Genomic DNA, 26,510 nt, shown 5'->3' on the forward strand with positions numbered 1-26,510 from the left:
CGCGCGATTCATGCCCTGACCTTACAATCGTCAAGAACATCCTTAACGGTACGTGGACAAATCTCGGAGAGAGCTTAGGTAGCGACCACTACATCGTAAGCACGTCTATCATCTCCGCAAACATTTGTCGCACCCTGGGAACAGCCAAAATCACGGACTGTACAAATACAGTGCACATCCCGTTCCGGAAGACCCCATTCAATCAATCAGTGAATGGAGTGAACAGATTCGGAAAGCACACAAGGAGGCCACCACCGAAGTACAATGCACACCCGATAATCCGGCGGTCGATCGTCACCTTCTGAAGTTGTGGCAGACCCGACGGACTCTGGTTCGCAGATGGAAACGAAAACTCCTCAATCGTCCCTTGAGACTCCGCATATCACAGATCACGGCAGAAGCACAAGAGTATGCACAGCACCTCTCTCAACAGAATTGGCAGGAATTTTGCGAGTCACTACGTGGCACGCAGGGGACCTCCCGCACCTGGGCGATCCTCCGCAGCCTCGTCGATCCGCAAACATCGCGGTCTGCCACTAACCGTACACTCAAGAAAATCGCCCATCTGTACCCCGGAGACGACGTGGCCCTCCTCACCGCCCTCAAAACCAAATACATCGGCGCCCCCCATCCTCCCAGCACAATCTCGTTCACGGGAGGCCCAAATGAGAGGCTGGACGCCCCCATCACCACTGCCGTGGTTTACGCCGCGGCTCGATCTGCCACACGCAACACGGCAGCTGGCGCGGACAAGATCACAAATGGGATGATTCGAAACCTGGGAAAGTCGCAGATCAAGGTCCTCACTACCTACATAAATGACACCCTATGGGAGGCGGGAGAACTCGCTGCAGAGTGGAAACACTCCGAAATCGTGACTATCCCAAAACTAGGCAAACCACCAAGCCTGGAAGCATTACGACCCATCTCACTCACCTCTTGCCTGGGCAAACTATATGAGCGCGTTATCCAGACCGCCTCCAAAACTACATAGAGGACAGCAGCCTCTTTCCACCCACTATGATCGGCTTCAGGAAAGGTCTTTCTACGCAAAACGCTTTCCTCCTTCTCAAGGAAGAAGTACTCAGTAACATCCCGAGAGGCGGCGAGCACCTAATTATGGCACTTGATCTGAAAGGCGCTTTTGACAACGTTTCTCACGACGCCATCTTGAAAGAGCTCAACGCCGTCGATTGCGGACCCAAGACCTTCAACTACATCAAAAACATTCTCAGCAATCGCACGGCCACGATTGGCATGGGAGATGTCCGCTCCGGCACAGAGCAGACACCCAACAAAGGCACTCCCCAAGGCTCTATCATCTCTCCTCTCCTCTTCAAAATAGCTATGATCGGCATGGAAAAAGCACTCGAGGCTATTGAAGGCATCGGCTATACTATCTACGCTGATGATATTACCATCTGGTACACATGGGGTTCCTTTACCAACAAAGAAAACACCCTACAAGAGGCAGTCAATTGCGTAGAAAGACAAGCAGCAAATTGCGGCCTCCGCTGCGCACCCGACAAATCCGAAATTATCCGCATTCAGGGCTATGCCTACAAATCTCCCGGCGACATCGAGGTTTACCTCGAAGGCACGAGAATAAAGGAAGTCCCTCTTATCCGCATCCTGGGCCTTTGGCTTCAGAGCGACAGGAAAGCCAACCACACGATGCAGCGTCTCCGGAAAACTGCCTTCCAGATCTCCCGCTTGATTCGGCGCATCACCCGCAACCGAAAAAGCATGAGAGAGGAGGATATAATTCGACTGATACAGGCTCTAGTTATGAGCCGCCTATCATACGGTCTCCCATTCCTACCACTTCTGGGGAATGAGCGAGACAAATCAGATGCCATCATCCGTACCGCCTACAAACATGCGTTAGGCCTCCCTATGTACACGGCCTACTGCCACCTCGAGGACCTGGGACTGACCGACACAATAGAAGTAATTCGAGAAGCCGTCCTAGCATCGCAAAAGGAACGCCTCCTCACCACCAAAGCTGGACGCGCAACCTTGGAAAGAGTGGGTTCCCCGGCTGACATACGCGCCTTCCAGGACAACCGAGACCTACCCTCAACTCTGCGAACTCGCGTGTATGTAGCTCCACTCCCGAAGAACATGCACTTGGACTCACAAAAGGGACGACGAAAGGCGCGAGTGGACTATCTGCGCCGCACACATCGACAGGCACAAAATGCTGTATACGTCGACGCAGCCATGTAATAATAATATTATTATTATTGTTATTATTATTACATGGCTGCGTCGACGTATACAGCATTTTCTGCCTGTCGATGTGTGCGGCGCAGATCCGATTCAACAAACGCGGTGGCGGTCGTCTTGGACACCAATCTCAAGGAAATCGCCAGCGCCTCCCCACGAAACTGCTCTCCCACAGTAGCAGAAACTGCTGTTATTGCCCTCGCAGGCCAGCACGGCCATGCTACGGGAAATGAGTTAAACATTATTAACGACTCCCAGTCCGCGTGTCGCCTCTTCCTCTCTGGCAGACTTCCACACTCTGTCGCTCCCATTATGACAACCCCACAAGTTCAAAATTCCACATGCAAGCACCAAATCACTTGGACTCCTGGGCACGAGGGGCTCGAGGGAAGAGAGGCCGCGGACTGTCTAGCTCGAGGATATACTAACCGAGGGACTAACCTCCCTGACCTCACCCCTCTCCCCTCTAAGTACGGCGAGCGCCTCCTCCTTCTCCGAACACAAAGACAAGTCTATCCCCCACCACACCGTAAGCTAACGGCGGCAGAGGCGAGGGAATGGCGAATACAGACGAACACCTTTCCTAACCTACACAAGTGCCACATCATCTTCCCCGACAGATATGACAGCATAGCCCCTGGTGTGACGGAATTCCAACAACATATCATGTAACGTGGGGCTACTCCGGTCCCTAGCCCCCCGAACTAGACAAACATCACTCCGAGAACAGTGGGAGTCTGCGCTGTTCAGCTCTGACTTGGCGAAGCAGCGAAAGCTGATATCCCAAGCAAGAGCAACTGCGGTGGATATTGGGGTACTGAAATAAGGACTCCACCAAAAATCTGTATTTTCGCCTCTCTATCCTACCTTTTTGGAACAAATGTTTTCTACTACTACTCCCGTGACGTCGCCATCACTGACTGAGGACGACGGCGGACTGGCCCTGGACGCAGGATACGGAGGTGACATGGTTGCTACCATCGTGCTGAAGACCACGACCTCGACTACCGCCCCGCCTACTTCTGTGACGTCGTCATCACTGACTGAAGACAATGGCGGCCTGGCCCTGGACGCAGGATGCGGAGGTATGGTTGCTACTGTCGTGCTGAAGACCACTACCTCGACTACCGCACCGCCTACTTCCGTGACGTCGCCATCACTTGCTGAGGATGGCGGCGGCCTCGCCCTGGACGAAGTATACGGAGGTGACGTGGTTGCTAATGTCTTGCTGAAGACCACGACCTCGACAACCGCCCCGCCTACTTCCGTGACGTCGCCATCACTTGCTGAGGACGGCGGCGGCCTCGCCCTGGACGAAGGATACGGAGGTGACATCGTTGCTACCATCGTGCTGAAGACCACGACCTCGACTACCGCCCCCGCCTACTTCTGTAACGTCGCCATCACTGGCTGAAGACAATGGCGGCCTGGCCCTGGACGCAGGATGCGGAGGTATGGTTGCTACTGTCGTGCTGAAGACCACTACCTCGACTACCGCACCGCCTACTTCCGTGACATCGCCATCACTTGCTGAGGACGACGGCGGCCTCGCCCTGGTCGAAAGATACAGAGGTGACGTGTTTGCTACCATCGTGCTAAAGACCACGACCTCGAATACCGCACCGCCTACTTATGCCATGTCGCCATCACTTGCTGAGGAAGACGGCGGCCTGGCTCTGGACGAAGGATACGGGGGTGACGTGGTTGCTACCATCGTGCTGAACACCATGACCTCGACTACCACCCCGCTTACTAACGTGACGTTGCCATCACTGGCTGAGGACGACGGCGGCCTGGTCCTGAACGAAGGGTCGGAGGTGTCGTGGCTGCTACCGTCGTGCTGAAGAACAGGGCTTCGCCAACCGTCCCGCCTACTCTCGTGACTTTGCATCGTTGTTTGAATTTCCGCAGCTCTGTATTAGCGTAAATTCATAATTGTATTCCAGGTGTTTGCATATTTGTATTTCTATTCAGTTATGCATTATACTGCGAAGCGTCTCCTCCGTGGTTGTCGCATATTTCCGTGAAAATTTGAACACAATAAAAATAAAACAAAAATAGCTATTTATATAACCCTGAGGCCTGTGAATATTAAAGTATATGGTATTTTTTTCATTCGTAGCTATTCACTTCTGTCATCGTTGCGTTCATAGATTTACAGTCCGGCTCTATGGTAGAAACGTTTGGAGACCCCTGATCTACATCACTGGGAGTCGGATCGCCAAAGCGGTTCACGGTTCTCAGTGCGCCATTGCTGCTTAGGAAACATGACTCAACGGCACTAGTTTCCCGCACAAGACATCGGCAGTCCTTAATTCTAAGGGCGGCTGAGAGCAATGGCTTCTTTATGCCATCTGTGACCCCGTTTGTCGCAAGGTAATTACGCTTCCACTTTCGCATGGTGAGCTGGCCCGATATGTTTCTCTTCGCCGAAGTGATTGGTGGTCCATGATATCTGGTCGTCGCTAGTACACCTGCCGCTGCTGTAGTCATGTGCTCGATTGTTCTTTTGATTCAATTGATTGCTCGTCGTCGTTGCTATGAGTTCGTGGCCAGTGGCCGCACCGTTAAGATAGCATGCCCGGCAGCGTTTACAGGAAAATGAGACGGTCACCATTGGCCTGAGAATGTGTAGCAGAGGAGGCGTGGCAAAAAGAAGGGAGTTCAGCATGTGACGTGGGCAGTACTCGGGTTTTCCATATAACCCGGTTATCAGTAAGCAATGCTGCGTAGAAGCCGCGCACAGGTTGTGAGAGACTCCGTAGGGGAAGACCCCGGATCAATTTCAGAAAGGCGTCTCTGCGGGCAAGAAATCATATTGTTCCTCATAGAGTAACAAAACCCGCCGCTAGACGGCGTCATCAATCGCAAAGACATGCCGCGATAATGAAACATAGGGTATTTGAGGGGGGGGGGGGGAGGGGGGGGGGGAGGTACAACAAGGATGAAGTACTAAGAGGTATTCGCAAAAAAAAATGGTGCCAGAGCTTATTTTCGTGAATGCGGTTCTGAGCTTAAGAGCAGAAGTTCACTCGGGGCTAGAGATATATCAGAGACGTATTGGAAGATTATCACCAAGTGCCACTACAAACGAGGCAGTACAGGGGGATATGGGCTGGGCACCTTTCGAAATACGGGAAGCTCAAAGTAAAATAATATATGAATAACGCCTGACGAAATTGGACGATAACAGGTGGGCAGCTAAGGTATTTAAACATCTATACGGAAAGAGCGTTGCCGCACAATGGCGGCAGAGAACTAGGTATATTGCCACAGTAGAATCCATCCTGTGGCGCCATAGCGCGGCCGAACTGTTTTAGCTGGGACTTGCCGTGCCTTGGGTATTCGAGGGGCTAGAGGTTTGCCATCTTCCTCGCCCGAGATTCCTCCTGTCTTAAACGCCCAGCGCGCCTAATTAAACCCGTTCTCTGTGCTTCAACCTTTTATCGGTGACATCTTTGGTGGAGCAGCTGGGTAGCGTCCCATGTACTCTGACTACGAAGACACTCTTGACCCCTGTTCCCAACGCGTGCACTCAACACCCGTCCACAAGGCGAGCCGCCGTCTGCGAGGCCTACCACCGCAGTTCTGCCAACTGACAGCGCCGGCAAGGGCCATGACATCCACCACGGCTAGCCAGACAACTCAGCACCGGGAATGCCCCGCCATTCGTCCTTAACGCACCTCGGTCGCCGCCACGGTTCCACGGGGACAGGTTCGAGGGCGTTGAAGACTGGTTGGCGAGCTTTGACCGAGTGGCGGGTTTCAATGAGTGGGACGGCGAGCGCAAATTGCGCAACGTCTACTTTGGGCTATACAGGACTCAGCCAGACGTGCTTTGAGAAACACAAAAGAAGGATCCATGACAAACAAAAATTTATTCCACAGCGAATTAAAAAGCACTGTCTGCACACACAAAAAAAAACTAGGCCTCGGCCTCGGTCTCTTCGAACTCTCCCTCATCATCAGCTGTGGCCTCCTGGTACTGTTGGTATTCGGACACCAGGTCGTTCATGTTGCACTCTGCCTCTGTGAACTCCAACTCGTCCATGCCCTCTCCGGTGTACCAGTGCAGAAAGGCCTTGCGGCGGAACATAGCTGCGAAAAAAATATATGTATCAAGCAGGCGTGGTCACACTACATTCAATACGTCGATCCACACAATAGGCACAAACGGGCTTTAATAAAACGATTTGCTTTTGAGAACCACCTTCAAATCAAAGACGTAGTTACCGGTAAACTGTTCGGAGATTCGCTTGAAAAGCTCTTGAATGGCTGTGCTGTTCCCAATGAAAGTAGCCGACATCTTCAGACCTCGAGGCGGTATGTCACAGACTGCAGTCTTGACGTTGTTCGGTATCCATTCGACGAACGAGCCAGAGTGCTTGTTCTGGATGTGTAGCATCTGGTCATCCACTTCCCGCATGCTCATTCGGCCTCTGAAGACTGCAGCCACTGTCAAGTAACGGCCGTGACGGGGGTCGCAAGCAGCCATCATGTTTTTGGCATCGAACATCTGTTGCGTCAGTTCCGGCACCGTCAGAGCCCGGTACTGGAGGCCGCCTCGGGAAGTGAGCGGAGCAAAGCCAGGCATAAAGAAGTGGAGGCGCGGGAAGGGCACCATGTTCACGGCCAATTTGCGAAGATCAGCATTCAGCTGTCCAGGAAACCTGAAATAGCAGTGAAGAGGCTTTAAAATGTGTACATAAATGCATACATAGGAGAATTCCGATTGCGTAAGTAGGCCGAGATATATATTCGCATATTATAAAAGTCATTAAGAGGTTGATGCTCGTGCAGCAACATAACCATATAAAATGGCTTGATGTTGCACAGCGGGTTTTTTTAGAATACTGCATGGAATATTGCGGTATTCCGGTATTCAGAAATTTCGTGCAAACGATTTGGATGTGCTCGAGACCTATCACAAAAAATTGCACTGATTTTCTGCCTGTTCGGAGTCTATAGAATACTGGTCGGCCAATTATTCAATTATCCCGACAACACTGCTCAATTTAGGAGCTACTTCAACTGACTTTAAAGCTGCTTACGAGGCGCGAATGTCTTGAACCAAATTGCCTTAGACCACAGTCGCAATTTCATTTAATTTTTTTCCTTGACTTTTCCAAAGCGTTCGAGCGGGTTTCGCACCAGAAATTTATATACAAACAAAAGGATTTAATTGGCGATGGTCCCGTCCCACAATGGATCAGCAGTTTTTTGTCTGAACGTTACCAATTTGTCCAATTCGACGGAAATACCTCCGACATTATTCCCGTTTTATCTGGTGTCCCCCAAGGATCTGTACTGGCGCCTATTTTATTTTTGCTATTTATTAATGATATAACTAACGAAAATTAAGTACAAATGAGACTGTTTGTAGACGATTGCGTTCTTTATCATAAAATTAAACTTCAGTCTGACCATATCAAACTAAATAGCGCTTTGCATGAAGTTTTTCAGTGGTGCCATGATTGGAGTATTGTCATTAACCAAGACAAGACTGTTTCTATGTCCATCACAAAGAAAAAAATTCCGCTTAAGTTCACTTATGGTTCTGAGCACTGCGCTACGAACTGTTAGGGAATACCGATATCTGGGCATCCTTATCTCATCCGACCTGAAGTGGACAACGGACGTTCAGTATGTAGCAAATAAGGCAATGAACAAACTGCTTTTCCTCAAAGGTGCCTTGGAAAACTCCCGAAATAAAGCTTCTGGCATACACTACACTTATCCGCCCGCTATTAGAATATGCTAACATTACACAGTTCCCTTATACAAGTACTACTGTAGCCGCACTGGAAAGTGAGCAGCGAAAAGCTGCGCGATTTATCTATAACCAGTAAAGACGCACAGATTCACCTACTGAACTTTTGCATCGCGCAGGACTTCAGCCTTTATCTATCCGATCGAAACTGCACCGCTTGAAATTCTTCTAGTTTCCTCTGCACAATTCACTTAAGCTTAACTCTGAAGACTTCGTCAATATAAGCCACTCCAGAATCACCCGCCGTAAACATCCTGTCACACGTGATGATTTTTTTTTTTTGTTGCAATAACACATTCTATTTTTCTTTTTTTCCGCGAGAAGTGCGCGAATGGAATGCACTTTACGCTTCAAATTGTAATGCAGCCAACAGTCCTCAAATTTTTGGAGCTTGCCGAGCTGTGTATATTGCCACAAAACTGACTAAATATTGTTAAAATGTTTGTGATATAAACTTTGTTCTGCATAACTGTTTACCTCGAATTTGTTAGTTCTTGTCTTGCTTTAACTAGACCCATCCTTTTCATTGTACAACTGCTTACTGTTCTATAAATGTTTTATCTGGAAGCTATGCATTTTTTGAAGTCCGCTCACCCCTGTAAAAACCCCGCTTGGCGTTGACAGTATATCGAAATAAAATAAAAATAAAAAATAAAATATAGATTATGACAAAGTGCAGTTTGAGCCATTTAAATTAATAAGAAAAGAACCACACCGGCACCACTACTGTATCGCGGGTATCAGTTAAAACGGCAAAAATAAGATGCGAAGCCATTCAGGCAACTGCGGATGCCTTCACGCGGCTGATGGGCGCCAACGCGGTCGCTCAACAACATAGCTAAGTTCCCCCCTTAGCATCGAGGGGATCCAGCCTAGTTCGTCCACTTCCTGCATATATACGGCGTCTTTTAGAAAAATTCGCACCTTACGCGACAACCTGCCTTGTAGTCGTTGCTGCAAACCTTCGAAAATAAATGGCAAGCCCCTCACGATGTGTGAACCGTATGTCTCCTCGCATTATGCGCACGCGCTCTGCCACGCTGCTTTCTGAAAAAAAAAAATACTGTTCGACAACGATGCAGAACTCTTGCTGAAAACCCAACAGAATTTAGTGTAAGTGAATTATCAAGCAGATTTCTCGAATTCATTTGGAATGGACCAGCATAGTCCCTTCCAACCGTCGACATCCGATGAGATGACTGCGGCAACTTCATTGACCCTCTGCCCTGTAGCGTAGTACCCCATGGCAACGAAGTTAATAGTCGGAAAGACCCTTCTACGATTATAACTCCATGAATTGTAATCATAGGCATAGATACTGGATTTACGGCAGACCTTGCTAAAGTAATCTTGTACTACAATAATACCAGCCACGGTACGACAACTGCCTGCCGTCCACAGGCCAGCATACTGACGCAACGCTTACAACATAATCGTCAGCATGCTAGCCTTCTACGCTGACACTGAAGCACCTGTATAGATCTGTGCAGGTGTGCAAGATATGTAACACCATCGTGCTGCCCTTCGCCACGCGGAGTGATCGTACGGATGTAACGCTGCCAGGTTCCCGGTCATGCCGTAGTTTTCCTACTAGAAATTTGGTTATTTTACTGTCCAAAAAACAACTCGCTTTTCGGAGAATCTGCGTGCTTGCTAGCCTGACTACCGCCTCGCGGAGAACTGTAGTGAAGGGGTGTGCGCCTGTCCTGAGACATGCACGACTTACATAGTTGTCCCCATAACAGACTCTGGGTCTGTACACCTATGCAGCGGTTTGTTTTCGAATTTTGGACCGATGATAATATTGCGCTTGTGCTGCCGCAATGGCACAGTGGTTATGGCGCTCGGCTGCTGGGACGAAAGACGCGGATCTGATCCCGGCCGCGGAAGTCGAATTTCGACGGAGGCGAAATTCTGGAGGCCCGTGTGCTGCGCGATGTCAGTGCACGTCAAAGAACCCCAGGTGGTCGAAATTTCCGGAACCCTTCACTACGGCGTCTCTCGTAGCCTGAGTTGTTTTGGGACGTTAAACCCTCATTAACCAAACCAAACCATATTGCGCTTGTATACACGCGGAAGCTGAGCACTCACCGAAGGCATGTGGTCACACCAGACATAGTTGCGGAGACCAAGTGGTTGAGGTCTCCGTACGTTGGAGTAGTGAGCTTCAGCGTCCGGAAGCAGATGTCATAGAGCGCCTCGTTGTCGATGCAGAAGGTCTCGTCGGTGTTCTCCACAAGCTGATGCACAGAAAGGGTAGCATTGTAGGGCTCGACGACGGTGTCCGAAACCTACAGAAAACGGCAGAAGAACCGCGATTACCAGGTGCAGGCAAGCAATAATTCAAACTCTACGAAAACAAAAAGCAAAAAGATAACACATTTGATGTAAAGCTTCGGTCACCGTTACCGTGAACACGCGAGCGAATTCTGTTCGATGTTATTCTTATACTTTCTTGCGCGATTCGAGCGATCTTCACCGCTGTTAAGAAAACGAAAGTAGCACATGACGCGATACAACAACACGCGCCGCGAAAGCGTGTAAATGACGTGGTGCACAGGAAGGACATGAACCCCTGTTCGTGTTGACGCCGATCAGCGCTGTAGCACAACGACGACTAAATTTGTTCTGATGGGTATTGTCACACACCTTAGGAGAGGGCACTACACTGTAGGTGTTCATGATGCGATCGGGGTACTCTTCACGGATCTTCGAGATGAGCAGTGTGCCCATGCCAGATCCAGTACCTCCGCCCAGGGAGTGGGTCAGCTGGAATCCCTGCAGGCAGTCGCAGGACTCCGCTTCCTTGCGCACGACGTCGAGCACCGAGTCCACCAGTTCGGCCCCCTCGGTGTAGTGGCCCTTAGCCCAGTTGTTGCCCGCACCTCCCTGACCTGAACGGGGAACATTGTCAGAGGCGTACACTCGTGCAAACTCTATTATGAAGGAAATCAGTACTAGAATATGCAATTAAGGAAAGCCATGCACTGGGCGAAATGCACACAGCAGCCTGGAACGCGGAAATAACTAGACTTATGCTTTGTGGTGGACGTAGTGAGTAGAGGGATAAGCAACGCACAACACAGTTGAAGTTAACAGTTTGCGCAAGTTTACGATAATGTGGCGTGTGAAAGAGGTTGAAAATATATGTTCACGTCTGCAAACAATTCAACAAATCATGGCTTGTATTGTACTCGGCTACAGAACCCAATCTCTCCAGCGAGTCACTATGTAAACGGGTGGCAAATGACATGAACACCGGGGCGGGAGAACCGCCTCCTGTAATCATATCCTGTATTATATCTGTCTCTAATCTTTTGTTTTATGCCGGATTGTCCCCGCAGAGGGCCACCTCCCTTCCTTGTGTAATGCGCCACCTATCCGTTCTGCTGAGTGATGTGATGTTGTGTCAAAGGCGGATGGAAGCTTTTCTAGCGATTGCTACGCTAGGGTATAGCCGGCCCATTTCGGGTAAGCATGTCTAGTCACTATTGCTAATGAGCCACTAGTTGCACCGAGCCATAGGTGTTCCGCCGCTGCGCCGCTCCGCACCTTTCCTAAAAATTCGATTTTCAAGTTGCTCTTTCTGTTTTTCTTCTTTCCATCCCTCCTTTATCCCTTCCATTATGGGCCGGTTCTAGTGTCCACCGAGACATATGAGACAGTTACTGCGCCATTTCTTTTATTTATTTTTTTTATTTATCAATACTGCAATCCCCTCTGGGGATTTTAGCAGGGTGGGATACAATAAATACATAATGAAAACAATAACACAGACAAAGCATATAATACAAATTAGATCCATGGAGCGTATAAACAGTTAAAGACAACACATTTCTAAACAATACCTGAAATAAATGCCGTAGTGATGATTTTGAAATTTGATCATTGGTTAGTAGATTCCATTCAGTTACAGTTCGGGGAAAGAAAGAATACTTAAAACAGTTATTATGGGTGCTAAAGGCGGTTATTGTGCGACTGTGTCTCTGCCTTGTAGAATACCCAGATGAAAAACTAATTATTCCCGTGAGGTCGGTTTTATAATGACCGTTAATAAGTTGAAAGAGGAATTTTAGTCGTGATACACGGTTTCTTTGCGTTAATGGTGGCAGGTTTGCTTTCATTAGTAGTTCGGTTACTGATGTACGTCCAAAGCTATTATATATGAAGCGAACTGCTTTTCTTTGCACCATTTCCATCTTGGTGATGTTAGTCTTGGTGAAAGGGTCCCAAATTACACATGCATAGTCTAGTATCGGCAGAATTACACTTTTGTATGCGAGCAGACGGACAGAAGGGGTGGAAAGTCTCAAAGCCCTCCTCAAGAATAATAATTTGCGGTTAGCATTAGCTACTACATATTCAAGGTGCTTAGTCCAAGTGAGATCATTAGTGATCCAGAGTCCTAGATACTTGTAGTGTGTTACTTCGGAGAGAAAAATGTCGTTAGTAGCATATGGATATTTAAGTTTGTGTTTCTTGCGTGTAATGGTCATAAAAACAGTTTCTTGAAAATTAATTGACATTTGCCAAGATATGCACCAGGCAACAACTTGTCCTAAGGCATTGTTCAGCAGTTCCTGGTCAGCGGCATTCTCTATTTCCGAGTACAATACACAGTCGTCAGCATAAAGTTTAACCTTAACGGGAATACCATGCAGTACATCATTAATAAACAAAAGAAACAAAAGAGGCCCAAGCACCGAGCCCTGCGGGACGCCAGAGCCAACTGAAAGTCGTTCTGAATGGTGGTCATTAAAAACCACAAATTGTTCTCTGTTTTTAAGATAAGCCGCAAGCCAATTAATTAGTTGAGAATTTTTCAGTATTGCGCCTAATTTGTGAAGTAACTTTTTATGAGACACCTTGTCGAAAGCCTTTGAAAAATCCATAAAAACAGCGTCTATTTGTTTCCCATTGTTAATTGCTTCAGCAAAGTCATGCACTGTTAGAACCAATTGGGTATTTGTAGAGTAGCCTTTTCGAAAACCATGTTGATGCTTCGTAAGTATATTATGTTTCTCCAAGAACTCTGAGATATGATTATGAATTATGTGTTCCAAAAGTTTACATACCGTAGATGTTAAAGAAATTGGGCGGTAATTTTGAATGCACTGTTTTTTTCCTGCCTTATGTAGTGGTTTCACTGTGGCAGTCCTCCAGTCGCTCGGCACTTGTCCCTCGCACAATTATCTCGTGAACAGAACGTGCAGGTATTTTGAGGTCCATTCTGCATACCGCTTTAAAAATGTGTTTGGAATGTTGTCCGGACCGCAAGACTTTTTAATGTCCAGATTTAAAAGCATGTTTAGTATTCCTGTTTCACTTATTTTAACATCGGGTATAGGTGACGTAGGTAATTCGAAAGACGGCATTACGCCATTATCTTTAGTAAAGACGGACTTAAAATGTTTATTAAATGCATTTGCTATTTCCTTGTCATCGCACACATCTTTACCATCAACATGAAACACATCACATTCCTTGGAAGTCGGAGAAATAGAACGCCAAAACTTTTCTGGAGCTGTAGTTATGAAACTGGGCAGTGATTCACCATAGTAGCGTTGTTTATCGGCATATACTTTATTTTTAAGGCGGGAGGAAATTTCGTCAATCTTGTTTTTGACCGCCTGTGCAGCATGGATTTTCAATCTTTTCTTAAGACGCTTCAATTGCCTTTGGAGTCGTAACGTCTCACGGGAGATCCAGGGGTTCCTGCCGTTTTTCTTTTTAGTTATCAGCGGGACAAAACGGTCAATGCACTCTTTTACTAATTTTTTAAACCTGCACCAAAGCGAATGCACATCATCTGTGCTATCTGAAAAGGCATCGAAGTTAAGCGAAAGTATGTCAATGATTGATACATCATCGGCTCGAGAAAAGTTTGAGTAAGATGGATATTTAGGCTTGCTATCCAAGACGGCACCAGCAATGGTGAGTAGGACAGCTTCGTGGTCTGAAATTCCAGGTACTATTTTGTAATTTGTGTCTGCGCCTATTGATCCGCTGACAAAAAAATAGGTCAAGGACTGACAGAGAACTGCCCTGAATTCTTGTGCTTTGTTCCACAATCTGCAATAAATCAAAGGAAAAAGCAATGTCCAACATTGCTTCACCTAAAGCGTCATGTTTTTCAAGTGAGAACGTCGACCAGTCTATATTAGGTAAATTAAAATCACCTGACAATATAATACGATCACCAAGTTTGACATTCGTGTACAAATATTGTTTGAGATCGTCTAGAACGGAAACGGTAGAACTAGGGGGCCTATACATTGCTGCAATAACATATCTAACATTTCCATAGTATGTTTTACAAAAAATACGCTCTACATTGGGTATATCAGACATTGGGAAAATTCGCAAGGTTGACTTAAAGAGTATGCTAACGCCTCCACCTCTACCATCACGGTCTTTTCTGTACGAACTGTAGCCAGTGGGTACAAACTCACTGTCAAATACTGTGTCGTTAAGCCAAGTCTCAGTCAAAACCGCAATTTCTGGATCGTGCAAAAGCAGAAGAGCCTCCAACTCAGCAGTCTTGTTTAGAACACTCCTACAATTAACATTTAATATTTTCAGGGTCCGAGGTTTATTGGTGAGAAGTCAGTTTGATTTCTTTCTAAGCCTGAAGCGAGAACCTTTCGCTTCGTCCCAACCAAATAGGACGTTATCAACGCTTAGTTTATCGAATAATAACTTTGCTTTGGCTCCTTCGTCTCTCTCTTCTTTACAGCTTTTCCATAACTGTTTACGTATTTCTCGAACTCGTTTTGAATAATCCTCAGCTATTGATATGCCGGAGTCTTTGAGCTTGTGACATGATTGTAATATGGACATTTTTTCACGGAAATCGAGCAGTTTTAAAATGACAGGTCGCACCTTGCTTGCTTCCTTTTTACCCATTCTATGGCATCTTTCGACGCCACTTACCGTTAAACCCAGCTTTTCCTGAAAAACGCCGTTTGTTACTTTCTCTTCCAGTTCATGGTTAGACTCAATGCTGTCCTCCTCTATACCGTAAATGATAAGGTTATTTCTTCTACCTCTGTTTTCTAAGTCATCCATCTGGTTTCTAACTAAAGTAAGCTGCCCCTGAAGTTCTGATATGGTAGATTCCATATCTTTCACCTTCGTGGCTAAGACATTTAGGCCGGATAACTGTCTCTCAATACCGTCAATCCGCTCAGTTAAAGAGGAAAGCTTGTCTTCTATCTTGTTTTGTGATGCCTGTAGGCCCTCCATTGTTGAAGTAATCTTACCCTGGCCTGCTAGTAACTCCGATAGCATCTCTTTTTCAGTTGGACCAGGATTTGCTTCAATATCGCCACAAGACAACAGATCTTTCGATAATGTAATAACACAAGACAGAAAGCACTCAACGCTCAGTGGGCAGGGCAGCAGCACCAAAACCAAACAAAACAAGTGAGCCGCCGGCGCTCATTTGGTTCATTGGTGTTTACAACGTAGAAGCCGTTCATTTTTACGAAAGGAAACGCGCACAAGTGGCTCCCTGGGTCAGTGGACACCTCACTTTCGCTTTCTTGTAACGTGGCGGTGGCATCCAAGTGCAAAAACTTAGTTTGGATTAGTTCAGTTAATCCAGGGTATACAAAGCGAAAGGTGTCGGAGTTCACTGTGTTCTTCGGCGTTGACAATTTTCAAGACGGCATTGGCTTTGAACAAAGGAAGGGCGCATAACTGGCTGCCTGGGTATGCGGACGCCGCATTCGTGCTTTGACGCATGTGGCAGTGGTTAGAGAGAGATGTGGCCTGAATGCAATAGTGCTGACAGCGTTGTGTCTGACATGAGGCAGTGAAGCAATGGCTAGGCCGCAGCGTTCGTTTGGTTATCAATATCTCGCGATCAACCATTAATTCCATGCCACCTCCCAGGGTGACAAGGAGGGCGCGCTGCCTATACACTGTGGGGAACGCAATCAAAGCAGTCTTTTGCAGTAGACACCAACGCCACGTACATGAAAGCGAGATTTAGGTCTCCACTAACCCACGGAGCCGGTTGTGCGCCGCGGTGGCTCAGGGGTTAGGGCGCTCGGCTACCGATCCGGAGCTCTGGAGCACTAGGGCATATAATCAGGCTTGCGATGATTATATGCCCACTAGATGCATGCGAATGTCCGGACCCCGTAGAGTGTCTGTTACGGGTCCAAATGGACTTATTTTTGGAAATGTGGCGAAGAGTTTGAAGGATGCATCCCTCCCGCCATCGGTTGGCCCGGTATTGCACTATCTCCGGGATAAGCCTTGTCTTTAGCGCGTCTTTACTATCCTGTCTTTCTATACCATCTTTCAACTCTCCTACTATCTGCACGTGGTTACGATTGTGGCTCGGCTAGAGCCAGTGAGCAGGCCTGTGCGCTTTCATTTTCTTTCTTCCTGGCAACAACAGACAGACAGACAGACAGATCCGGAGCTCCTGGTTTAAACCCGACCGCGGCGGCTGCGTTTTTATGGTAGAAAAACGCTAAGGCGTCCGTGTGCTGTGCGAGGTCAGTGCAAGTTAAAGATCCCCAGGAGGTCGAAATTATTCCGTAGCCCTCCACTACGGCACCTTTTTCTTCATTTCTTCTTTCACTCCCTCGTTTATTCCTTCCCTTACGACGCTGTTCAGGTCTCCAACGATATACGAGACGGATACTGCGCTATTTTCTTTCCCAAAAACCAATTATTATTTTATTATTACGCCTATCCTTTCGTGAAAATGAACGGCCTTTTCAAAGTGGTCAACGCCAATGAACTATGAACACCGTCGGCTGACTAGTTTTGTTTGGTTTATGAGGAAAGGAATTGGCTCAGTATCCGTCTCGCATATCTCGGTGGACACCCGAACCGCGCCGTAAAGGAAGGGGTAAAGGAGACAGGGAAAGAAGAAAGAGAAAACTCAAAATTGAAAGTTGGATTTTGAGGAAAGGCGTGGCACTGCGCAGCGGCGCAACACATGTGGCTCGGTGCTACTAGTGGCGCAAGCACAGTAGTGACTAGGGAGCGAAAGAGAGAGAGAAATATACGCGGTGTGGCGCGCGTTCTGGCGTTATGTGCTTCCTCGGAGCCCCGCCACGGCGAAATCGCAAGTTTGCGGCCAGTAAAGCTTTCGTTTTAAAACCCCCTTTGATTGTCTTCCGCACTTTGTAAATGCAGCGCGTCCACCCTGCCTCTGTCTCAGGTGGCAGTAGATGATCGCGAGAGGCTGATCGCCCAATGAACGCTGCGGCCTATTGCTGCAGTGCCGCGTGTCTACCACGAAGTTTTCAGTGCTAGTGTATGCAGCCCACTTCTCCACCATCGTCATGTACCTCGAAGGGCAAGCGAAGCCTCCACTGACCCGGGGAGCCAGTTTACGCACTTCCTTAAGCGTCTATAACGGTGTCCACGCCAATGAACACATTGAACGCAGACAGCTGCCCCGCCGCGGTGGCTCAGTGGTTAGGGCGCTCGACTACTGATCCGGAGTTCCCGGGTTCGAACCCGACCGCGGCGGCTGCGTTTTTATGGAGGAAAAACGTTAAGGCGCCCGTGTGCTGTGCGATGTCAGTGCACGTTAAAGATCCCCAGGTGGTCGAAATTATTCCGGAGCCCTCCACTACGGCACCTCTCTCTTCCTTTCTTCTTTCACTCCCTCCTTTATCCCTTCCCTTACGGCGCGGTTCAGGTGTCCAATGATATATGAGACAGATACTGCGCCATTTCCTTTCCCCAAAAACCAATTATTTAATTATTATTAGACAGCTTTTGCATTGTATATCCTCGATTAATGGAGCTAGCAATAATTGGTTTTTGGGGAAAGGAAATGGCGCAGTATCTGTCTCATATATCGGCGGACACCTGAACTGCGCCGTAAGGGAAGGTATAAAGGCAGGAGTGAAAGAAGAAAGGAAGAAAGAGGTGCCGTGATGGAGGGCTCCGGAATAATTTCGATCACCTGGGGATCTTTAACGTGCACTGACATCGCAAAGCGGCAGTGCGAGAAAAAAGAGAGGCTTCCTTCATGACTTTCAAGGATTGGCTACAAGTGCTACTTAATGAGTTACCAGTAAATCTGGAAAAAATAACATGTTCCATAGCTGTACATATATACAAGCTATCCTCAATTTGTTTACCTCAATACCGCACCTGTGGCCTAGTGGTTTGAGCAACCGCCTCGCATGCGGTGCCAGGGTTTGGTCCCCAGTGCCGCTGGGTACCCACCAGTGATATAATAGGCACAATCTTCCCCTTGCCTGATGCTCAGATTTTTTAGAGTGAAATGCTTCGAAAATCGGTCTCTGACCCCATCTTACGTTTTATTTTCATTTTATTTTTGAAATGGCGCATGTGTTGCCTCTGTCGTTGTATGCTCTTTTCACGGCGCACTATATTCTTGATGAACCTCCAAGCTTGCGTCTCAATCTTGGTGGACTAGGTTTCGCAAGGAATTGATCAGAATGCCCATAGATCAAACTCGAAGTACTTGATTCCGTGGCTGTATTAAACTGACTGCCACTCGGACTGGATTATAATCAGCGAGGATTCGCAGTGCGTACAGAGATGTGCATACAAATTTAGCCAGTTGTGCGCTTTTATGATTAGTCTATACTGTGCGCTCTTGTGGGTGTGTTTATGTAGTAGGTTTTAAGCCGAGCAGCCCCTTACCGAACACAAAGTTGTCCGGCCGGAAGAGTTGTCCAAAGGGTCCCGAGCGGACGGCGTCCATGGTTCCCGGCTCCAGGTCAACCAGGATGGCCCGAGGCACGTATTTACCTCCTCAAACAAAAAACAAATATCACTTAGGGGCAACAAACATACCGTACAGTTATTAAAAGTACCTGCGTCACAACAAAGCCAGTTAAAGAAGCAATGAAAATAGAGCGCGCCAACTGAAGATGTCATAGCAAATTAAAAGCGGCACTACTAGGACCTTGCGCCACCTCACGGTTTTTAAAATGCAGATCCAATTATGTTTAATCAAAGATATCAATAACTTTCAGCAGAAAAACAGAAGGTGAAATGTTGATAGATAATTTGAGATGGATGAATAAGATGTTTCTACATTAACGTCCTGTTGCAACTCCTGTTGCGATTCTGTTCCGTATTAAGAAACTTACAGTGTAGTATATGGGATTAACTTTCCGAATACTGTACATGGGCTGTGATCAACGCAGTAGTGCAGGCCTCTGGATAAATTTTCACCACCTGGGATTGATTTACGCGCAATAAGATCGCAGAACACACGGCTCTTTAGAATCTCGCCTCCATAGAAATGCGTCTACCGAATCATGGATTTCATGATCGAGCCCCTTCCAAATGAAGCACAGCGGTGGTAATATTAGCAAACATAGAGTTAAAAACGCCTTACAAACTCACTGCAGCAAGAGGAAACGTTGGAGAGGGGAGACTTACTATGTCCTCGTCAAACCTGACGAGGGAATTCAGAACTCGGGTTCGAACCCGACCGCGGCGGTTGCGTTTTTATGGAGGCAAAACGCTAAGGCGCCTGTGTACTGTGCGATATCATTGCACGTTAAAGATCAACAGGTGGTCGAAATTCTTCCGGAGCCCTCTACTACGGCACCTCTCTCTTCCTTTCTTCTTTCACTCCCTCCTTTATCCCTTCCCTTACGGCGCGGTTCAGGTGTCCGCCGATATATGAGACACACTGCGCCATTTCCTTTCCCCAAAAACCAATTATTATTATTCAGAACTCATTCTCGTTGTTAACATTCATTGCCTATGAGAAAAAAAGCCTTTGATAAAGATCCTTCAAACTAATCCCTGCGGGAATTCTGGCAATGCAACCTGAAAAGCTGCAATGGCCTAACATAACATGCCGCAAGCAGAAGAGGCCACTAGACGTTGCACTGTGATCTAACTAAAAATGCGCGATAGGTTGTACAATTTAAAGCTCAAACATCAAAGGCCTGCCGTTGAAGAAGCTCCATTGAGAATCCAGATAAGAGCTTAACACCACAAACAGCGCTGTTAAGACAGGAGCGAGAATATGAGACACCCATACACACAGCATTCGGTTTTGTCTTTCGCTTGCTGTTTTTGTTGAAGTCATCTGCCAACCAGCCCGGCAAATTTCCGTAATGCTTAGCAGCGCGAAACAGCCGCAAGGCAAGTTCAACGCGACGGGCAAGCTTCAAAGTGAAATTATCAACCGAAATACTGCAAGACGCGTACCGGAGGCCTCATTGTAGTAGACATTGATGCGCTCCAACTGGAGGTCCAAATCGCCATGGTACGCCCCGCTTGGATCGATGCCGTGCTCATCAGAAATCACTTCCCAAAACTGAAGACGGGAAAAGATACCAGTAATTAATCAGAGTGGCGTCACATCGCGCAGAGGCGACAGTCAAAGCATATTTACAGGCTGGAATTCACAGCGAAAGCAACATAACTGCTACAGTTACACTTGTCAACTGGTGTTTGTAGTCAACTCGTCATCTTCCATCGATTCCCACACATCATGTGTTTTGCTGATGGCGGAAAGCCGGCAGGACCTAAGACCACTTGAGGCCTTTGAATTACGTCATACGCAAAAACTAGGTCATACGAAAAAAAATTCCGGCAAAGAATCTTCGCCGATCGCTTTGCGGCAGTCATTTGCCATGACACTTCCATGTCACCTCTCCGCCGAGACCGATTGCCTGGAATTTTCTTACAACCGGGAATAACGTCTGAGCTATATGACATAAAACAACAAAAATATTATAACGCTCTCAAAGTGCGAGCAGTAATTAAAAGGTCAGAGCGAGAACAGCGGTCAGGAATAAGAGATTCGATGCGCATTAGGGCACATTATTGTCCCACGCAAAGAGGCCACAACAAAGAACGAAAGCAGTACGTCTGCTAAAAGCCGCGACTGCTTCACAGGTAATTACTTTCGCCCGTATCCTGAAACGAGATTCTATAACGCGGCGTTTAGGACGAAACGTAATCGCCAACGTAAAACGCGCCGGGACAGGCACTGGGACCGAATGGCTATCGCGATCCTTTGAGCCGTGAAATAACCCACAAGGTGGTAGAGGTGGCTTACCTTCGCCCCAATCTGGTTGCCACACTGGCCTGTCTGGATGTGTACTATCTCGCGCATGTTTGATGCCACTCCGAGACTCGGCTGTCAAGATGCCGACTGGCTGCCCGGGTCAAGGGTCCACTTATTCGTTGCCTTGCGCCGCATCAACGCTCACTTCTTCCTCAACAGTACATGCTCCTATGTGTACGCGTGTCAACTCAATAACTCCTAAGAAAGTGCCACAGCCTGTTGCTGCCATAGTAAATGCGTTTCTGAGCTCATATATAAGACCTTCAGTTCACGTACCGGATGCCGTGCAAAGGATATGCGCCGTACAACGCGTACTATTTCTCGTTTCGGAAGGCATCCGACCGAACGGGGTTCTCTCAACTGGCTGCAGGGGCAAACTCGGCTTCTTCTGCTTTCTTTTCTCGGTGCTCGAAATTAGTTTCACTCGAAGGAACCCCGCGTGCATTCTTGAGCATCTTTTTCCATTTTTGTAACTTTTCGACTCGTGCACGTGCGGTCGGTTCTAAAATTTGAATCAAACCGAAAGATTGCAAGACTTTGATTCATCATCATCAGCAGCAGCAGCAGCAGCAGCAGCAGCAGCAGCAGCAGCAGCAGCAGCCTGACTGGAGCCCCCAGAGGTTGGAGACCTTAGTCCATGGCCTCATTAGCTTTTCCAATCGGGTTTGCCTCGTCGATCAGTCTGCGCTGGTCATCCTGGTGTGTGCTCTCGTAACAGCGGCTTCCCATTAGGAGGGAGGGGTTGGGTGTGGGTATGGGAGGTTGGGTTGGGGGTTTAGGTGGGTCATTATCATCATCGTCGTCATCAGCCTGACTACGCCCACTGCAAGGCAAAGGCTTCTCCCATGCCTCTCCAATTATCCCTGTCCTTTGCCAGCTGCTCCCACCTTATGCCTGCAAACTTAATCTCATTCGCCCACCTAACCTTCTGCCAAACGTTGCCAGGTTGAGACTGGGTGGTTATGTGCCAATATATGCCTGGTGAACTGCAAGCTATTTACACAGAAAATTTGCGCAGAATTTGTTCATTCTGGCAGTGATTTTACTAGGTATAATGTTCGATACTTTTGATGGATCATGGAATGCTTTAGTAAATGTGGATTCACAATACGGGCCTCCTGCCGTTCCTTGGTCCGGGCGGCGTTCTGCTTTCGGTGCGTTAGGTATGCACACTGCCCGCAGAAAATTGTCTGATGTTGGTGAACGTAGCACGGCGACAGGCCGTGCGTATGCCTAATCCACTTACAGCAGCTTGCTCCGACCTCCAGCATCACAGGTGCTGATAACAGGATTAGACATGCGCATGACCTTTCACTGTGCGACGTTCACCAACATGGCAGCCAAAGATCCGGGGACCGCCGTCAGAAAAAAGGATATCGGAATTTCTGCTGGTGCCCCGCCGCGGTGGCTCAGTGGTTAGGGCGCTCGACTACTGATCCGGAGTTCCCAGGTTCGAATCCGACCGCGGCGGCTGCGTTTTTATGGAGGAAAAACGCTAAGGCGCCCGTGTGCTGTGCGATGTCAGTGCACGTTAAAGATCCCCAGGTGGTCGAAATTATTCCGGAGCCCTCCTCTACGGCACCTCTCTCTTCCTTCCTTCTTTCACTCCCTCCTTTTACCCTTCCCTTACTGCGCGGTTCAATCGTTAGGGCGCTCGGCTACTGATCTGAAGTTCCCGGCTTCGAACCCGACCGCGGCGGCTGCGTTTTTATGGAGGCAAAACGCTAAGGCACTCGTGTGCTGTGCGATGTCGGTGCACGTTAAAGATCCCCAGGTGGTCAAAATTATTCCAGAGCCCTCCACTACGGCACCTATCACTTCCTTTCTTCTTTCACTCCCTCCTTTATCCCTTACGGCGCAGTTCAGATGTCCCAGATATGTGAAACAGATACTGCGCCATTTCCTTTCCCCAAAAACAAATTTTCAATTTTTGAAGCGAGAAGCTTCTCTGCGCCTGCTTTTCGAGCCGTCAGGAGGGGCCGCAAGTTTGACCTTTAATGTAGCTAGAGGTCACGGTGGCCGCAAGTTTCACCTTGAATGTAGGTAGAGGTCAAACTATGAGCATAACTGGTGGTAGCCAGGTTCGACACATGACCTCGGCTACAGCAGCGACACCAGCGGCTGCCACACCATCTATCTCGACTTTAACCTTTGACGTTGACCTCTGGTCCAGCGGGAAAAACGTCTGCCAGCATCGCATGCGCAGGTCATGAAAGTGGGTTCTGCAGATACGGCGAACTCGCCGCGGTGGCTCAATGGCTAGGGCGCTCGGCTACTGATCCGGAGTTCCCGAGTTCGAACCCGACCGAGGCGGCTGCGTTTTTATGGAGGCAAAACGCTAAGGCGCCCGTATGCTGTGTGATGTCAGTGCACGTTAAAGATCCCCGGGTGGTCGAAATTATTCCGGAGCCCTTCACTTCGGCACCTTTCTTCCTTCCTTCTTTCACTCCCTCCTATTTCCCTTCCCTTAAGGCGCCGTTCAGGTGTCGAACGATATATGAGACAGATGCTGCTTCATTTCCTTTCCCCAAAAAACAATTATTATTATTATATTATACTGCGTCATTTTCATTCCCAAAAACCAATTATTGTTATTAAAACGGCGGTGCACCTTGATGCGTTCAGGGGAACGCTAGGTGGGATGGATGCGACGCCTGCCGTGGAGAACGACACCAGAACCGCGCCCGTAAGGAAAGGAAAATTAAATAAAGGTGGCTTTAAGGAAACGAAATTATTCCTTTCTCACATATCTCAGTGGACGCCCGAACAGCGCCCGTAAAGGAAGGAAAATGGAATAAAGTTGGTTTAAGGAAACGAAATGACGCCTGTTTCACATATCTCGGTGGACACCCGAACCGCGCCGTAAGCGAATGAAGGATGGCTTTAAGGAGCAGGTGCTGTAGTGTTTCCACTGCACCGCATCCGTCACACACATTAGGCCCCATTCTCACAGCCGGTTTTTCACTTCCTCCGTCACCTCCGTCGCCGCCGGAGCCGACGGAGGGGGAGCCGATGGAGGGGGATGAATTTGCACCGGTTTCTCACCCAAACGGGCGACCGGTGCCGCTGGGCCCTGCTCTACGTTTCCGTCGAGCGGCGGCGACGGAGCCCCGCCCCACAAAAAACGCGCCAGTGACAGCCCGAGCTCGCCTCACAGGATCCACGGCTTGCTTGCTGCGAGCGAGAGATGGCGCTGGCGAACGTCGCGGCTTCGGCGGCGGCAATGCGTTGGTGCGCGTGCTCCCCCCGGCTGAGCAAGCCATCGCCACAGGCTGGGCTGTCATCGTCATGAGCCTCCGGGACTTGAACGTTTCAGTGCAGTGGGGCCGTGCGGGGGCCCAAGGACCTGCGTATCCTAAGCTCACCTGTGTCTATTGAAGTTTTCACCGCCACCACCACCTTACTTTCAAGGAAGCGCGTACGGCCATAGTGCGCGCTCCTGAAGCGCGATTAAAATAAGAGGCACAAATATGTCACACGCCGTAGCAGACGACACGTTTGTTTCCACACCAGGAGAGGGCGCGCGCATCGAAGCACCCTAAAGTGGACACCTGAACCGCACCGCGAGAGGAGAGGGAGAGTTTTTTTATTCGTCCAACAGAAGGGCTATCTCGCGGTTCATGGGTTAGACCCCGAAGGCTGTGGCAGCCGCCTAAATTACAAGCCGGTAGCTCTTGGACCAAGCCGGAGTCTTTAGCCAGTCGAACGATTTCTTGTTGGGCACTTGAGTCCCAGCTTCGCAGAAGGGTCGAACAGTCGTTGCGGAGCGGAAGCGTCCCCGTCTCGCATGCCGCGAAAGGAAAATGAGCCGACGCTGAGGCAGCGATCGAACGCTAACACACCTAAAATAGGTCGTAGGCTCGAGTTTCATAGCTCATAGTGAACTAATTAGGGATATCTATACCGGGTCGACAGAGCTCAGTTTCATATTGTGGTGCTTGGGCATCACGCCGGCGCCTATTGTCTTTCCATTACGTAACCAATTTCCAACAAACAGCCTTGAGCCTCCCTTTCTAAATAAACAGCTCATTCGTTCATTATTTAACCACCTCGGTTACCACCTCGGTTACTGGGTTACGATCTGCGCTACGATCTGCGCTATAACGCATAACGCTGGCACCCGAAACGCGAAAAGCAGAGGCGAAACGCTAAGGCGCCCGTGTGCTGTGCGATGTCAGTGCACGTTAACTATCCCCAGGTGGTCGAAACTTCTCCCGAGCCGTCCACTACGTACCTCTTTCTTAATTTCTTCTTTCACTCTCTCCTTTATACCGTTTGCTTAAGGCACAGTTCAGGTGACCGCCAATATTTGAGACAGATAATGCGCCATTTCCTTCCCCCCCTCAAAAAAATTTAAAAAAAAACCAGTTAACGCTCTAAAACGCCATTGCTATGGAATCTGTTATTTTGGATTCTATCCGTGGAATCAGCATAGCTCGGAGGATCTAAAGCGCTCTAAAAGACAAGGAAACAAGCTTTAGTGAGCGTTTGTTTTTCCCACAGCGCGGTTGGTGTGTCCACCGGCAAACTCAGCCAGTTATGAATAATAATAATAATTGGTTTTTGGGGAAAGGAAATGGCGCAGTATCTGTCTCATATATCTTTGGACACCTGAACCGCGCCGTAAGGGAAGGGATAAAGGAGGGAGTGAAAGAAAGGAAGAATAGGTGCCGTAGTGGAGGGCTCCGGAATAATTTCGACCACCTGGGGATCTTTAACGTGCACTGACATTGCACAGCACACGGGCGCCTTAGCGTTTTTCCTCCATAAAAACGCAGCCGCCGCGGTCGGGTTCGAACCCGGGAACTCCGGATCAGTAGTCGAGCGCCCTAACCACTGAGCCACCGCGGCGGGGCCCAGTTATGAAATTGAAAATTGGTTGTGGGAGACATTAAATGGCGGAGTATCTGTATCACATAACGGCCGATACCTCAGCCGCGCAGTGAGGGAAGGGATAAAGGAGAGAGTGAAAGAAGAAAGGCAGAAAACAGTTATGCGTCTTTCTTCAAATTCAGGGTAGCGTCTAGAATGCGAATAAGGCTAGAGGAGGACCCTTATTCGCGGTCTAATCTCTCACTCGTTTTTTTAGGCAACGAAATTCGCATTCCTGGCTAATATAAAAAAGTTAAATCGAAAATATTTTTTTGTCCGCATTATGATGTGCAGAGAACCCCAGGCCACTGACTCATTAACGGTATCACGTCACCTTTAAAGCTGAGCTTAACTTCACGCCGCCGCGGTGGCTAAGTGGTTAGGGCGCTCGGCTACTCATGCGGAGTTCCCGAGTTCGAACCTGACCGCGGCGGCTGATTTTCGATGGAGGCGAAACGCTAAGTCGCCCGTATGCTGTGCGATGTCAGTGCACGTTAAAGATCCCCATTTGGTCGAAATTATTCCGGAGACCTCCACTACGGCACCTCTTTCTTCTTTCACTCCCTCCTTTGTCCCTTCCTTTACGGCGCGGTT

At 48.4% G+C, this 26,510-nt stretch overlaps 1 protein-coding gene across 2 annotated transcripts; it reads right to left on the reverse strand.

Annotated features, from left to right (window-relative positions):
- Positions 1-6,088: 6,088 nt before the first annotated feature.
- On the reverse strand, positions 6,089-21,400 carry LOC144097329 (tubulin beta-4 chain-like). 2 transcript variants are annotated; one of them, XM_077630067.1, is made up of 7 exons: positions 21,036-21,400; positions 20,180-20,288; positions 18,650-18,757; positions 10,649-10,893; positions 10,091-10,290; positions 6,463-6,899; positions 6,089-6,327 (listed from the first exon to the last, which is right to left on the reverse strand). In XM_077630067.1, exons 1-7 carry the CDS (start codon positions 21,090-21,092, stop codon positions 6,155-6,157), a joined length of 1,329 nt encoding a protein of 442 aa, XP_077486193.1. In that variant the 5' UTR covers positions 21,093-21,400; the 3' UTR covers positions 6,089-6,154. The 2 variants fall into 2 exon arrangements, with proteins under 2 accessions (XP_077486193.1, XP_077486192.1); XM_077630066.1 differs by having other exon boundaries at positions 18,650-18,760.
- Positions 21,401-26,510: the final 5,110 nt, after the last annotated feature.

This window comes from Amblyomma americanum, chromosome 7 (genome assembly GCF_052857255.1).
Source record: "Amblyomma americanum isolate KBUSLIRL-KWMA chromosome 7, ASM5285725v1, whole genome shotgun sequence".
Classification (NCBI taxonomy): Eukaryota; Metazoa; Arthropoda; class Arachnida; order Ixodida; family Ixodidae; genus Amblyomma; species Amblyomma americanum.

Bases quoted from the DNA above. Each gene is read 5' to 3' on its own strand.
- LOC144097329 (XM_077630066.1), bottom strand. From the start codon at position 21,092: ATGCGCGAGATAGTACACATCCAGACAGGCCAGTGTGGCAACCAGATT. The intron at 10,894-18,649 runs GTAAGGGGCTGC...TTCCCCGTTCAG, and splicing joins GCCGGACAACTTTGTGTTCG to GTCAGGGAGGTGCGGGCAAC. The intron at 6,328-6,462 runs GTAACTACGTCT...TTTTTTTCGCAG, and splicing joins AATCTCCGAACAGTTTACCG to CTATGTTCCGCCGCAAGGCC.